Source organism: Homarus americanus, unplaced genomic scaffold (genome assembly GCF_018991925.1).
Source record: "Homarus americanus isolate GMGI-L3 unplaced genomic scaffold, GMGI_Hamer_2.0 scaffold11628, whole genome shotgun sequence".
Lineage (NCBI taxonomy): Eukaryota > Metazoa > Arthropoda > Malacostraca > Decapoda > Nephropidae > Homarus > Homarus americanus.
The window spans coordinates 183,983-199,389 of NW_024754732.1; the positions used below are offsets into that span (position 1 = coordinate 183,983).

Here is a 15,407-nt window from a genome sequence, read left to right on the forward strand (position 1 = left end):
CCATATATGTACACTGTTGATGTACGTGTTACTGTCTATATACACTGCTGGTGCATCTGTACTGTCTATGTACACTGCTGGTGCATCTGTACTGTCTATGTACACTGCTGGTGCATCTGTACTGTGTATGTACACTGCTGGTGCATCTGTACTGTGTATGTTCACTGCTGGTGCATCTGTACTGTATGTACACTGCTGGTGCATCTGTACTGTGTATGTACACTGCTGGTGCATCTGTACTATGTACACTGCTGGTACATCTGTACCGTCTATGTACACGGTTGGTATACCTGTACCGTCTATGTTTCACTGGGCCTTCATCCTTCTGCACTCCACCTTAGTGATCCATCTCATGAAACTGAGATTTCTTCTTAGCTTGTCATGTGTCATTGGTTCATATATAAAGGTTTCCTATTTGTTTTGGATCGAGAGGGCTTGGTCTTGGGTATGATTTTCCTTAAATGGTTTAGTTTACCCTGCTTGATTTGCAAGGAATACAGTACTGTATCTTAAATTTCTTTAGTTTAATAAATCACAATTTGGATATCTCTAAATGTATTCAACCATTTTAATTCTTCAAAAACAGCTTCCCCTGCACCTTACTGGCTCAGAGATCTTGTCTAGTACAGTATAAATAACCAGACCCTTCTTACATATTGCCTCAGAGAAATTTGCAAATGAGTCACAGCAAATGCCTGAGGGGCCACTGGTTGTGAAGGAAGAATGAGCGTACAGAGGCAGGATTCTCCGTACATGTACTGTTGTAGGTCTCTAACATGTCTAGTGCCAGGCCTGTCTCTAGGTGGAGTAATATTTAGTCAGGAAAAGATGACAACATAATTATAAAAAAATATAATTACTCATCAGTCACAAACAAAACAGAATGCAAACAAGCAATTTTTGGAGTTACAGCAGCAGTGACATAAATAAAAAAACTTAGATAAGTCTAGCAGTAGCTAAAACCTTTTACAATAAATATTCTTGATATCATTATGACTTCACAGTATCAGTGCTACATGTTTGTTCATAGCATTTTGCTTTTCCAGTTCTATGGGCTTAAAAATACCAGAAGTATACAATATTCCTGTTGTGTGGCCAAGGGTTAAAAGCCTGTGCATTGTTAAGCTGTGCCATAATACAGTAATGTATTTATTAAAACAAACATGGGTTCACACCACTGGAGCAGTTACTCTCAAATTCAGTACAGGTATTCACATTTCTTCTCCTTTAAAGTAACACAACATTCCACTACTGTACAGGAGTCAAAATCTATTGTGGACAATATTAAAGCTGTGAATAGTATACTAGGTGACACAGTATGCATGAGTCCCATGTGAAGTCAACAAACCCCACTTTGGGGTAGTAGCTAATGATGAATAAAAATTTTATATAATATAGTCCATGATAAAGACTAGTAAAAGGATATTTTACCTCTCATAATCAACAGTGTGTCAATAGACATAAAAATCAAACATAAATCTATTTTTTATTTGAGCTATACCTTCACTTTGTAAAGTGAAATGATTCGTTTTCACCTCATAACCTACATCACTGAAACACTCTTGTTGAAAATATATTCTACATTATTACAGAACAGTATATATCATCATACAAGAAATACACAACACTAATAACAATCTTATCTACAACACCTCACCTCACTTCCCTGACGGGCCTGGAGGGAAAGGTCTGCATCCTCCTGTAAGAATACTGATGCTTATCTTCTTTTCAACATACCTGTATGTAACTTTCCAGATACAAACTACATATAATAAAAAATACTGCAGTACTAACAATAATACAGAGTATTCATTACAAGAGAGTGAATCGAATGTTTTCATACATACCAGTTTCATACATACAGTACTGTACCAGTAAACTAAGGCAAATTGTATGGAATGCTTGTCTAATACGGTAAAACCTCACTAATCCGGAACCCATCAATCCAAACTTGGATTAATTCCGAATGGATCTGACCAGTAGCGTCAACTAGCGGTGTGGAGGACTAAGTAAGAGTCTTAAAAACTTACGGTATTTTTTTTTCTATCTTTTAGCGCCCTATAAAGTATTCACAATGGGTTCAAGGACAGAAAAGAGAGAAAAGAAAAGGAAATTTGTGTCCTTAATTGTTGCAGAAAAGTTCAAAATAATAGAGAAATGTTTAAGTGATGTAGCTGGACCCCTCTTCCTCCCTCCCCACTCCTCCCTATTTGGTCCAGGCTGGTGTAACCTCATTGTTGTTCTATTACCTGAGTTGTCACTGCTGAATTCAGATAGAAATTAAGTACAAAAACTTTACCAAGCAGAGAGAATAATACAAAGACAGTGCATGTGTGTGTACTGTTAAATGAAAACTATGAAAATCATAAACTAACACAGCTTTTTTTAAACCATCTCCCCCATCACTCCTCAAAGAGACACAAATAAATGCCTGGCTCCATTACAAGCTTAAGTACAGATGCCTATAACAAATCAGTATCACAAGAGGCATTATATTTTACCCTAAGTAATGAAAATATACAAAACTAGACCTTAGACCTCACAATCAGCCATTCTATATATCAACTAGACCTTACAATCAGCCATTATATGTATCAACTAGACCTTACAATCAGCCATTATATGTATCAACTAACCTTACAATCAACCATTCTATGTATCAACTAGACCTTACAATGTCATTCTATGTATCAACTAGACCTTACAAGCAGCCATTCTACGTATCAACTAAACTTCACAATCAGCCGCTCTACGTATCAACAAGACCTCACAATCAGCCATTCTATATATCAATCTATCAACTTACGTATCAACAAAACCTCACAATCAGCCATTCTATATATCAATCTATCAACTACATTCCTCTCCCACTTCAGATATCTAGTAAGGTTATAACTGGAAATATCATGAAAGGAGTAACAGTATGGATGGGGAGGGTGGAGGGGGGGGGGACATAAATCAGGACAATACAATACCCAAGTGAATACAATGTTGACAGAGTGGATGGAATTTATGAGGTAAGGTATGGAGGAAGTACTGTATACATGTATATTTTTCTATGTGTATATGTATGTGTGTGGATAATATGAATAAACACATACAGTAATATCATGAATACAAGTCTATTTAGGCAATTATTTTAGAGATGCCACAGCCATACACTTGCTTAATGCTAAATTACGAGCCTTGTTAAAAACGTACAAAAGTTATACAGACGTCTTAAAATCAAGTGATATGGGCCCCTTCTCCAACATACAGACTTAAAAACATCTTTAATTTTCCTATCAACCTAGTAAAGGGCAGTTTAATAAATATTTAACTGGCCTCAAGAGTGTCATCAGCTTTTAGTCATTAAACACAGGGATTATGAAACTTGGCTCCAAACCCAACCATAGCATTTGTTTTTACAGATTTTTTTCTGCTTGACATTTGATTAATACAATATCTTCTTGTTTTGTTTTTTACAGTAAATGATTCATATCTTTCCTTATCTGTCTACAAGATACTACATCAGGAGTGTTTAAATACATACACAGATATGGCCCTAATATTAACCTCCTCTTTACCACAAACCTGGAACTATGGTACTATTGTAATTGGGATTTATTCGGTGAGGTGAGCAGCATAGTACCTGAGTTTTCGTTGATGGTGAAGATGATGTTAATGTACAGAATATACTTATAACTTAAAAATATTCTCCTTTAAAATGTGACAGCTAATAGGAGAGGGGTATGACGTGTTCCTGCACCAATTCCCAAAGTTATGAAATTCATGATAACGAGTTAAAATGTTAAACAATGAAGGAGAACAACAATAATAAAATGGCAGAAACATCCACACAAACAGATAGGATTAAAAAGTGTACATAGAGAAACAGTAACACATACACACACCCTCATACACACAGCATTAAAAAAAAAAGCATAGGGTGCACAAGTTCAGAAACAGCCACTCAATACACACATTTACAGTATTTTCAAGTACTGTACTGTACATATTGTACTTACACAATAACACACACACACACACACACACACACACACACACACACACACACACACACACACAACATGCACACAGGTAAATGTACATATATAAACATTTACAATTTAAATAAAAGTAAAATAATGTAAATGTACTGTACATTGAAATAAAAAAAATCCCAAATTAAACACAAACAATATCCTGTATATGTTTACATTAACAACAAAGTTCTCTGCATAGTATTATGAAGTAAAGTTTTATGACAATTTCAAAGTTTTACGTTGCCCCTTTTATTCCCTACACCCTGCGGGGTGGTGAGGCCCAGGCGACTGCACTGGCTCGCCCCACAGCACTGGCATGGCTGGTGAGCAGATCAGCACATACCACAGCAAGATAACGCCCCAACAAACCCACGTCTAACGAGCTGAAAGGCCAGAATGTTACTAATTGAACCGTGGAACTTAACTATGATATTAATAGGACAAGTTAACGAGAATGTACAGATAACAAATCTAAGTTAAAAAAGTAAAAAAAAAAAAAAGGAGCAATATTCGGGGTTTCATTAAAACCAATAAATGATGACCTTGACAAGAAGTAAGTACATACAACAACATAAATATTAAGACAAACCATTTCACACACAAACAGCCTGAGAGTTGCCAAGACTCCCCTTCCCCATAAGACAAAGTCACCTCTTTTTATCAATCTTTACAACTGGTTTTCCTGAGTTATAATTCAATCAATCAATCAGAGTACCATCCTCATATCAGATGGCCACCAAATCTAGAGGAGGCCATGATGGGAGTAAGAAGCCACACTAATCTGTCAGTACACATAAATTTATCAACTATATCTATTATCTTTACTAGTCTTCCACCTGTGTGTGAAGTGCATCAAGAAGAGGACAAATCTCTGAATAAGAAGAATAAAATGAAAGATGAGACGAAAGATGAGACAGTGCACGATCAATGTAGAAAGATGAGAAAAGCTCAAGACAAGTAGTACGTATTATCCACACATCCTTACTCTGGATACACAGTATACAAGTGTGTATATCGTCTATACAATGATTCTTATAAATTCACCGAGTTGAGTCGTCATCAGGCACATAATCTTACTGGTATAAAGCTGTAAAACCTCCATTATGTTCATAGTTAAAGTTTTCACCTATGAACTGGAGATACAGTATACACTATGTCTTCTTCAATATCTAAAGAGAAGAAGTACTGCTTGAAATATTTCCAAACATCTACTAGTTATAATATAAACATTATACACTGTATTTTTATTCTTCCTTATAAATTTAAGCAATTTACTTATTTCTTCTATTGAGTATCAGGTATTACAAGCAGCCACCAGGCAGAGATTTAACAGATGAAATACTGTAGTACAGTACTGTACTAGTTACACAAGCCGCACGTACACTACCGACCTCTACATGATTAGAAGGGCGACACGTGGCAAGAACAGAGCCGTGAGGAGAGAGCTGATAAGGTTCACGGCGTGATTGTCCAGAATGTTGGAGCCACAGATAGGGATCACACCTTCACCGGGCCGTTCTACGATTTTTCCTTCAGAATCGATTCCTGAAAAATATCAAAATTATTATTAAATAGAGGCAATCCCACGGCAATTACAGGCATCCCCCGGGTTACGGAAGGTATGTGTCCTTGAAAATTTGTCCTAAACGTGAAATTCCATAACACGAGACCAATTTTCCCATTGACTTCCATTATATAATTGGAGATACATTCTCAAGGAAATATTTTGGGCAAAAAGACGTAATACATTCACATTTATGAATGAAAAAAATATTTTAACACATACAGTACATTGATTATTTTATGATATAATATGATAATAAATATACAAAACACTTGAATTTAACTTACCACAAATGATGTTGAGTACTGCATTAGGCGAGGTGGTGAGGTTAGGTGGTGCAATCGGAGTTACTGGGAGGGAGACGGAGGGGCACTACTGACTCCTGATTCGCCCTGTACAGTATTGTACCAACCACCAAGAAATCCACACGAAATAAATTTTATAATTTGTGAATTTTTTTCTAATAGTATTGAAAAAAATATTATAATAAAATAAAAAACTTAAAAATTTACCCAATTTCCGTAAGGGCAAATTTTTTGTCCGTATCCCGAATTTATTGGTCGTAATTTACGAAATTTCTAAGAGCGAATTTCCGTAACCAGAGTTTCCATAACCCGGGGGATGCCTATAGTGTTAGTTTGGCTCAGGACACCAGATCATCACACACCATAGGAGGATGGTATCACTCCACCAACTTGCCTAGGTCATGGGATAGAAACCATATCACAAGCGTTTCATTATCAAGTTCCTTCAATTAGACCACTCACCTGAGAACTGCACGGTGGCTCCTAACACCGAGTCAATCACACTACCCATCAGTCCCCCGATGGCTCCCACAAAAATAATCGGCCACTGTGGGGGTGCAGAGATCATGATGGAGTTGGACACGCACATCAGAAGGGTAAAATAATGTCCCAGTCCCACCACAAATCCTCCCATGAGACTTACAACCAGACCCACAAGGCTGATGCCACCATTTGTACCTGTGGAAGAAAGCAAAGTACGGTACAGTAAACATCTTTATGAAACTATAATACTCATTGCAATATTTATTTAGATCTAATTCATCAAGCCAAAAATCCTGTCATCAGTGTATAAAATATCTGCTTCAGGAATAATAAGTACTATGGAAAACACATGCGAAAATCTTATTCTATGCTAACCTGCGCACACATCAATGTACCATAATTATGTACAGACCGCCACTCACCCAGTAACATACCTCGTGGGACGGACTGGAGGGAGGTAATGAGGACAGGATCTCCAATGCTTAATACTGTTCCAATCTCAGAGGCCCAAGTGTCCCCATTGCAGCACGACAAAGCTCCTGAGTGTTAAAAAAAAAAAATCAGTATATTTATTTGTTGATGCATTGACTCAAATTGTGCACCTCAAAATGATTTAGTTTAGCCAAATCTCATATTTTAAATCAACCATGAATATATACACTTCTTTTGCCACTACAGGTCTCCCTCAGAAACTACTGCTGTACTTTTATTTTATTTTCCACTCAGACACTATCTTAAGTCATCTATCCAAATGTATATACTTGTAGTCCTAAAGAAGAACTGTATTTCTCTCTAAATCTACCAAAACAGAGCCATGATCACAGCCCAAACAGCTCTTACATAAATCTATATAGTACTGTACTATTTTTAGCAAGGATCTCCTAGGTGGTAAAGTGTAAGCAAGGAGTGAACAATTCAACACTAATATGCAGTTTACAGACTTGACAACATATATACTGAGTTCTGTTGTTGACATGTGCAATTTAGACTTTATTTCACCGGGCCTGGATCCATGCAGCTAATTATGAAATACATGGTCTCATTCTTACACAGATAATAGTAACTTGCCTAAAACTGCTAAGTTGAGCCAGGAACAGCGGTAGTTGTAGATCATGTCGATGGGGTGTTCTCCACAGCCACAGTCCATCATGTAAAACAGCGCCAACAGACTCGCTACTCCGCCGTTACACACTACCTGTACCCAATTGCGTTCACCACCTGAAAATAAATGACGATGTATGATAAATTCCTTTTTATAACCACAATCTGTAGTTAGTTTTGAATCCACAGGTCCCAAATACTTCCTGGGAACTGATGTACTTTACCTGTGTAAGTCATTTTATCTGTCATTTTATGGATTTCATTAAAACGGCACACAGGAATAATCTTTGTTCTAATCTTCAATACTTTTCTCAGCATTTGAACAATAATTGACCTTAAATAATGCCCGATACCAATGGCCATGGATCAAAAACAATCTACATTTTTTTCCCTTAACCCCTTGTGTATGGGGTCCCTCCTGTGCTGAATAAAATCATCTGGCATTAACGAAATAAAATATCAAAAGTGGGATCACTGTAGTCAAGTCAAGTCAAGTCAAGTCAAGTCAAGTCGAGTCGAGTCAAGGTAAGGTAAGGTAAGGCAAAAAAAAAAAAAAAATCAGACAAGTTCCTCACCTTCCTTAAAATTTTCCTCCAATTTTCTCTTCTTGCTGGACAGGAACTTGGTGGCTTTAGACGATGAGATGAAAAACACCAAGAGATTAGCAAAGAAGACATAGCTTCCCAATGTGAGCAGGAACCCAACAGCCAGACCTGGAAGTAAAGTAAATAAATTACTGTATAATGAGGCCCAGAATTTCCACTACATCATTCAAGTGCAGTACTGGCCACACTGCCTCCTTGTACACCAGAGGCTTAGTATGTACTGCGTTATATCCACACTAAACCAAACAGTTAGTCCTGCACTATTTTCCCAACATGAAATATTTACAAATGGTAGTAATAAGTAAACTAAACATATAAGTCATCATTCCTAAATATACTCATAAATGACTCGTCAACTGGCAAATACCATATTATAAACTGGATTACAGATAATAACTTCACACCATGAAAGAATCATCTGCCCACTTAAAAGAAAATGAATCCTGTCTGAAATAAAAGCTTACTGTCATATTTGTTTGTAAATTTGCTAATCACAGTAAAAAATCCTCGACCTACTAAAGCTACCAATCTTAAGTTCATCTTGTTACCAAATATCCCCCCCCACCCCAAAAAAAAAATGCTACGTAGTACAGTACCATGACTTGAAGGTGTGGAGAAGTGAACCCCTATTCTATTTAAGGAAACACCACACACACACATATACAGTACTGTAAGTCAACTCTACATCACACTTCTGCCCTGCCCTGTACTGTATATAATAGTACAGTATGTTGGATATAAATATTGTATCTTTGTTATTGGGTAAAGAAATAAGCATCTGATGGTTTTGTTACCTGTCCTCATTAAATTGGCTTACTGTTTACTACTGTTGTGTACTTGCACTGTTTTGGTACATATTTCACTTACAGGACGGGGGTCCCCGGGTTACGAAAATGTTTCGTTCCTGAGGAGGTTCTTAAGTCAGAAATGTACGTAAGCAGAACACATGCTTTGTGCATACCCTACTTACAGAACAATATTTGAAATCCCACTATATCATAGCGAAAGTCCTTACAGTATATACAACTAAAAATCACTTAATTTAAGACAAAAGAAATAGAATGACAAAATACAGTAAATTAAAGTAAAAAAATAAGCTATCAGATAAATAAAATATTGGAGTGTATATTTAAAGTTTAACCCCATTCGTATCGGCGGGCATTTATAAGTCAGACGTTCGTAAGTCCCCCTGTACCCGAAAGTCTTCCACAAATGACTTTCTTAACAAGTAAATAAATCATGTTTTCTGGGCACACCTTGAGTAGGTCTTAAGAGTACTGTACTTACCAGACACAGCACCACTGAAAGAGAGTGAACGACCTTGAAGACCTCTCCAGGCAATGAGAATGGGCAGCAATGTCGCACTTAGCCAACGACTGGGTTCTATCACCTCAACTGGAAAACACATAAGAGTCCTACTATTATTAATTCATAACAAACCTTACTGTCAGCAGACATACACAAATATTTACATAATAAAAATATACAGATTATTCTTCAAATTACCAAAAAATGTATCCTTATAAACATGCAAAACAAATATCACAGTGCAAGTGATCTGGGAGACCTGTAGGGGGTGTAGCACAAATGGCTCGCATGTGGGATTACCAGATGCATAATGGTCACGTGAATCAACTTTACCCATGTGCAGTGATCATGATTCGACAGATCTGCTACTGATGTACCCAAGGCTCTTGTTCTTCAGTAACTCCTTCACACTACCAACACCTCAATAAGACTCTCAAGTGCCTTTGTCATTGTGGAAAATGCACGTTTTTCATCATTAGTGGCAGTCTTTTTTTTTTTTTTTACGGGTATTGCCCCACCCGGACACAGGTCACCGACCCACATCAGGGCCCGGGGGGCGAAAACGTAATAACAATAACAATAACAATAACAATAACAATAACAATAATAATAATAATAATAATAATAATAATAATAATAATAATAATAATAATAATAATAATAATAATAATAATAATAATAATTCAGATACTGTACTAAGTAAAATTTATAATAAAAAATACAAAATTAAAAATAAAATAATAATGATAATAATAATACTGAAAACGCTGTAATAATAATAATAATAATAATAATAATAATAATAATAATAATACTAATACTAATAATAATAATAATAATAATAATAATAAGGAACCATAAAGAAATTAAAAAAAAAGATTATTGAGAAACGATATACTGTATGTATGTTGTGCTGTCAATAGCAAGAGAAACAATTGAGACCCCGCAAGTGTGTAAATGAGGCAGAATGTCAGATCAGTAACCTGGGACTTGGTCCCCGCTACCCCCAGCTCTGCCCCACTTGCAGTTCATCTAAGTTTTTTGTTTTTTGTTGGAACATATCTCAGCTTTTATAATAGAAGTCTATGAGAAAATGTGCTTCAATTTACAAAAAGGTTTACAGGAAAGGAACTCTTTTGTAAATCAAGGTCTGCCTGTATTGTAGAGGTAGAGTACACCCTAAGTCAGGGGTGGGCAAAGTATGGCCCGCGGGCCAAATTTGGCCCGCCAAATTATTTCTGTGGCTCGCCACTGCATTTGTATTTACAAATACAAGGCTTTACTTTGTGTTAATATAATACATTTGCATCTACATTAAGTGTGTGGCCCGCGAAGTGTGCCACCATTCATGAAGTGACCCCTCCATCAAAAATAATTGCCCACCCCTGCCCTAAGTAGTCACCAACCATGACAGGTGAAGTAAACATGACAGGTGGAACAGGGAAGGTCTGCTTTAATTGCTAGCAACAGAGTTAATGATGGCATCACGATGAAGTAACCTTGAAAAAGTGCATCAGGGTTAACTGCATCACTTTCAACACTTCAGTCAGTAAATTTCTCAGTAAGCTGCAACATCCTCGTTAATCGTCTCATCCATAAACTCCACTCCAGGTTCTTACCCCATGACCACTGCCAGTTACATCATCTGATCATACAGCCCAAGGCACTTACACAGGTTCTGTACTGTACTGCGAGATTTGTTTAAGTCTTTATAGCTGTACTGTATGTTGTTCATATTTCTCTGACAATGATTTTTATGGCCCAATATAATGGAGATCAGTTTACTACATTTTATATTTTGGTCAACCTAGCCTGTATCTTACAGTTGTTCTGAAATTCCACCTTATGTTGTCAAAACTGTATCTAATTTACTATATCAACAGTGAACATTAATAGCACTGTATAGTATTTGCTTTTGGTATTATATTAGGTGATAACAGGGACTGTCAGCTCCACCTTTACCAACTAAACATCTAAACACCATGCAGTAGTCAGACCAGATGAGCTGCGCTTTAATATATCTTATCGTTATTTGTTGAACCTTTTATAAATAACTATACATATGTTTCCTACTTTTAACTTCCACTGACTGACTCTTGTAGTCTCCAAACACGATGATGCAGCACACTCTCGCAAAGTCAAACTACAGGGTATATTAAACATGATTTTTTCAACATTCAGAAGCTAATACCTAAGAGATTAAATGCGTAGCAGCTTCTTGCATGGCCAGATAGGTAAATCTGTCACATGTGAACCAATATATATATATATATTTTTTTTTTTTTTTATAAAATGTATGTACTGTATATGAAGGCAGTTACTATCATATACACTGGGTAACTCAGCATTTGCATTTCATTCTTATTTCTTGGGACTTTTCAGTATGGTGGTAATTGCGCAAAACTGCCACACTGTATAATACTTCACAAAGATACAGCATGTCTTTAGAGAATTTCTGGTATTCAAGAAAAGTAAATCAGTAACATACGAATTTAGAATTACAAAGACCAGCATTTGCAAGGGACAACTGTAATTATCAACAATTCATATATTATACAGTACTGTACTGTATTAGTGACCTGACTACTGCATTAAGGAAATATATTACAGATTTAGTGTCAATATCTATGAAATACCTATAGTCCTAGAGTGATTAAGGGTAAGTAAGGGCCCTAATATCTGACATACAATATTTTAATGTGAAAATGATCAAACAAATTCAAATTAGTTGTTTCTGTCATATACGTAAAGATTATCCAATACAAACTAATCTTTAATAACATACCCCTTAAAGTAGACATTATAAAACAGCACGGATGTTCCTCTGCTCTTATCAGTGACAGGCTAAAGCAATAAAGCAGATTATTGCCTATCAGCTCAACACGTTTAAAATGGAGAGCGGGCAGTGGCGGGAATGTGAAGTACACCAAGTGACCGCAACAAAGACTTCATTAAACCTCATTAAACCTCAAGATATATGTCAACTAATATTAACAACTCGGACAGATTCACAGTATTAGGGAATCTTAAGCTGTCCTATATCTTATAATAAGTCCATATCAGTATATATGTGCCGTAATGATAAAAATATTACCTCCTGGTACTGTCATAATACTTTCCACTTCAACACTACCGTATATTACCGAATTATAATACAAGGAGGAATATTATGAGACTTAAACTTACATTCAACCAAGTCCACATTCTAGAAATTTATAAACGGTGGTTAGAGCTCAAATATAAAGTATATATCCATACTTACATACCACCTTGAGCCAACACCCCCACATAACACCTGCGACATCACCCCCCTACACATATTTGCCACTTACCTCCAATGGTTGTGGACAAAAAGGCATTTGAGACCCATAATATCATGGATATTGGCAACGTCAATAATAGCAGAAGTAAGAATCCACGCCGCATTTTGACTTGTGAAGGAAAAAGTATCAGGAACTACCCACACCCGCCTCCTACTCGGATTTGTGTTAGACTGAGGCGTGTGAGTTGACAGAGTTGAGTCGAGGACGAGGTCGTAACTTAATGCTGTCATCCCCCCGCCACCCCGAGTCTCATCTTCACCAGCTGGGGAGGAGAACGTGCCCACGAGCAATGATAACTACTCAAAAATAATATAACTATTTTCTTTTTTGTGTTGTGGATATATATAAAAAAATTGACTGTTATAAGTAATGCCTTTTAGAGCCGCAAATACATTTATTAATCAGTTCCCAGATAGATCTATCAGCACATATATCTATTCCAGTCCGTGTTTATTTCCTGTCAATTTCATTTCTTTTTCACAACGGTCCTCATATAATTTACTACAACGCCCTTAAAAAAATAACTAAAATAAATAAATATTGAAGTGATAACCGTGGTAACGTTCCGAGATGTTCTTATTACCACCATGCTACGTGTACTATTCCAGATGATACTAATGTTACATAATACTCCCTTGAGATAAATGTACAGTATATATCAGGTGCCTACAGGAGAGCTCAGGTTCTCAACTGGCTCAGCCATGTAAATATTGTTATTATCCACTCTGTATCTGTTTTTCTGGCTAAATAAACTGTCAATTTAATTCAACTCAATTCAATTCCTTCCCTGCCTCCCTACTGCGCCCTAGGTGCAACACTAGATATTATGGACCCAGGTGTCATGAACGTGAGTCATGTGACTCTGCCAACTTATATTTTCCCGAGTTTTACACAAATTTGTTATATTATTTTTTGGCGATATGTCAACTCGGCAAACTGCTGGATTTCCAAGACGAATTTTTTACCTAAAGAAATCTTTTTTTTTTTTACTTCTCTCGCATCACGTACTGTACAAGTTAATTTTCCCCCGTTTTACCTACGGCAAGAATCAATTAGTAAACAGGGTAATTGTAAGGCAATTTAATGGATTTCACAGGCACAATCTCAATTATTCAGATACTTTTGGAGTAACATCACGTGCATCAGCCTTTTTATTTTATTTTTATCTTCACTACTAATTGGCTCGTTAGCAAGTACTGGCTCTTAAATGTGTCTGAACCTGCTCCAGTGCTCGTCAAGTCTGACCATGAAAGAGCTTATATTCGGTGCCGTCACAACTCTCTTTAGTAACTTAAAAGCAAGTTTAAAATAACGAACGTGACGTAATCTTCCTCTGCCATCTTTAGCACACTGGCTGTAGGTGTAGCAGTATCCCGCCGGCCTTCATATCATACAGTATTTAGTTACTCAGATTAGACATTTAGCTCTCATCACTCAATAATCTATTTGGAAAGTTTGTGTGGATCATCTCTCGTGAGCATGTTTGTTTTAGGGCATATTCGTGATACATAAACACACTCGCCATAAACAATTAAAAATTAAATTTGCACTAATATCTCTCGAGTGGATAGATAGATATAATTATCTCACCCTTAAAAAATGAAGGTAATATAATATCCGTACTGTACATTGAAATTTGTTGTGCGAGTTTCTTAATATCAAGTAAAGCATCGAGGCAGAAGTAATTTACGCAGTTAAGCTTCTTTCTGTAATCCCAGTCACGAAGACTCAGGATGCCATGATTGGTCATTTGAAAAATCGTTAAATTAATCTTAAACCAAATACTTATATTACAGCAACGAGGGATTAAATGATAGGTCATGACTACCCTTACATTAAGAATATTTCACACATTTCGGATCACTACAAACCGGTCCGACTAATTACCCAAATGTAGCCGCAATGAAGTCAAATAATGGTCATACATGAATAAATCGGGCTGTGAATCACTTCTTCATTATTATTTGGTATCAGTCACAAAAAATTGGTAAACTTAATTTAGTCTGAGTTGTGTGTTAGTTTAGGTTAGATTAGGTTAGGTTAGGTACATGCACTTGATCTATTAACTCAGATTAAATTAAGTTTACCAATTTTTTGTGACTTCGTGACACCAAATACTAGTCGAGGTTAGGTTAGGTTAGGTACATGCACTCGATCTATTAACTCAGATTAAATTAAGTTTACCAATTTTTTGTGACTTCGTGACACCAAATACCAGTCGAGAAGTGATTGGCAGTCCGATTTATTCATGTAGGACCATTATTTGACTTCATTGCGGCTACATTTGGGTAATTACTCGCTCCCTCTGTACATGCACGCGATCTATTAACTCAAATTAAATTACGTTTTCCATTTTTTTTTAACTTTGTAACACCAAATACTAGTCGAGAAGTGATTGGTAACCCGAATTATTCATGTAGGACCATTATTTGACTTCATTGCGGCTACATTTGGGTAATTAGTCGGACCCCTACAAACTTCTCATTGTGAAAATACATATACCCCTGTACTAGCGTAAAGCAAATATATACATTATGTCTGAATATAGTTAGTGATTCCAGCCCCACTTACCATTAGACAAGTTTGATAAATGACTGCTTACCGGGTAATTTTATCGTTCAATAGAAAATTAAGACAAGAACAGGCCTAATTAGCCAATGGCATATGCTGAGGCTACACCTTATGTAAATGAT

The 15,407-nt window shown here is 36.4% G+C and overlaps 1 protein-coding gene across 3 annotated transcripts; it reads right to left on the minus strand.

The window, feature by feature from the left end:
* Positions 1–837: 837 nt before the first annotated feature.
* Positions 838–12,986, minus strand: LOC121856062 (transmembrane protein 19-like). Of its 3 annotated transcripts, none has more exons than XM_042351343.1 (7): positions 12,724–12,986; positions 9,371–9,478; positions 8,054–8,191; positions 7,446–7,595; positions 6,800–6,916; positions 6,357–6,572; positions 838–5,570 (listed from the first exon to the last, which is right to left on the minus strand). In XM_042351343.1, exons 1-7 carry the CDS (start codon positions 12,815–12,817, stop codon positions 5,419–5,421), a joined length of 975 nt encoding a protein of 324 aa, XP_042207277.1. In that variant the 5' UTR covers positions 12,818–12,986; the 3' UTR covers positions 838–5,418. The 3 variants fall into 3 exon arrangements, with proteins under 3 accessions (XP_042207277.1, XP_042207278.1, XP_042207279.1); XM_042351344.1 differs by having other exon boundaries at positions 6,812–6,916; positions 12,724–12,985; XM_042351345.1 differs by lacking the exon at positions 12,724–12,986 and adding an exon at positions 12,177–12,684.
* Between the last annotated feature and the right edge of the window lie 2,421 nt (positions 12,987–15,407).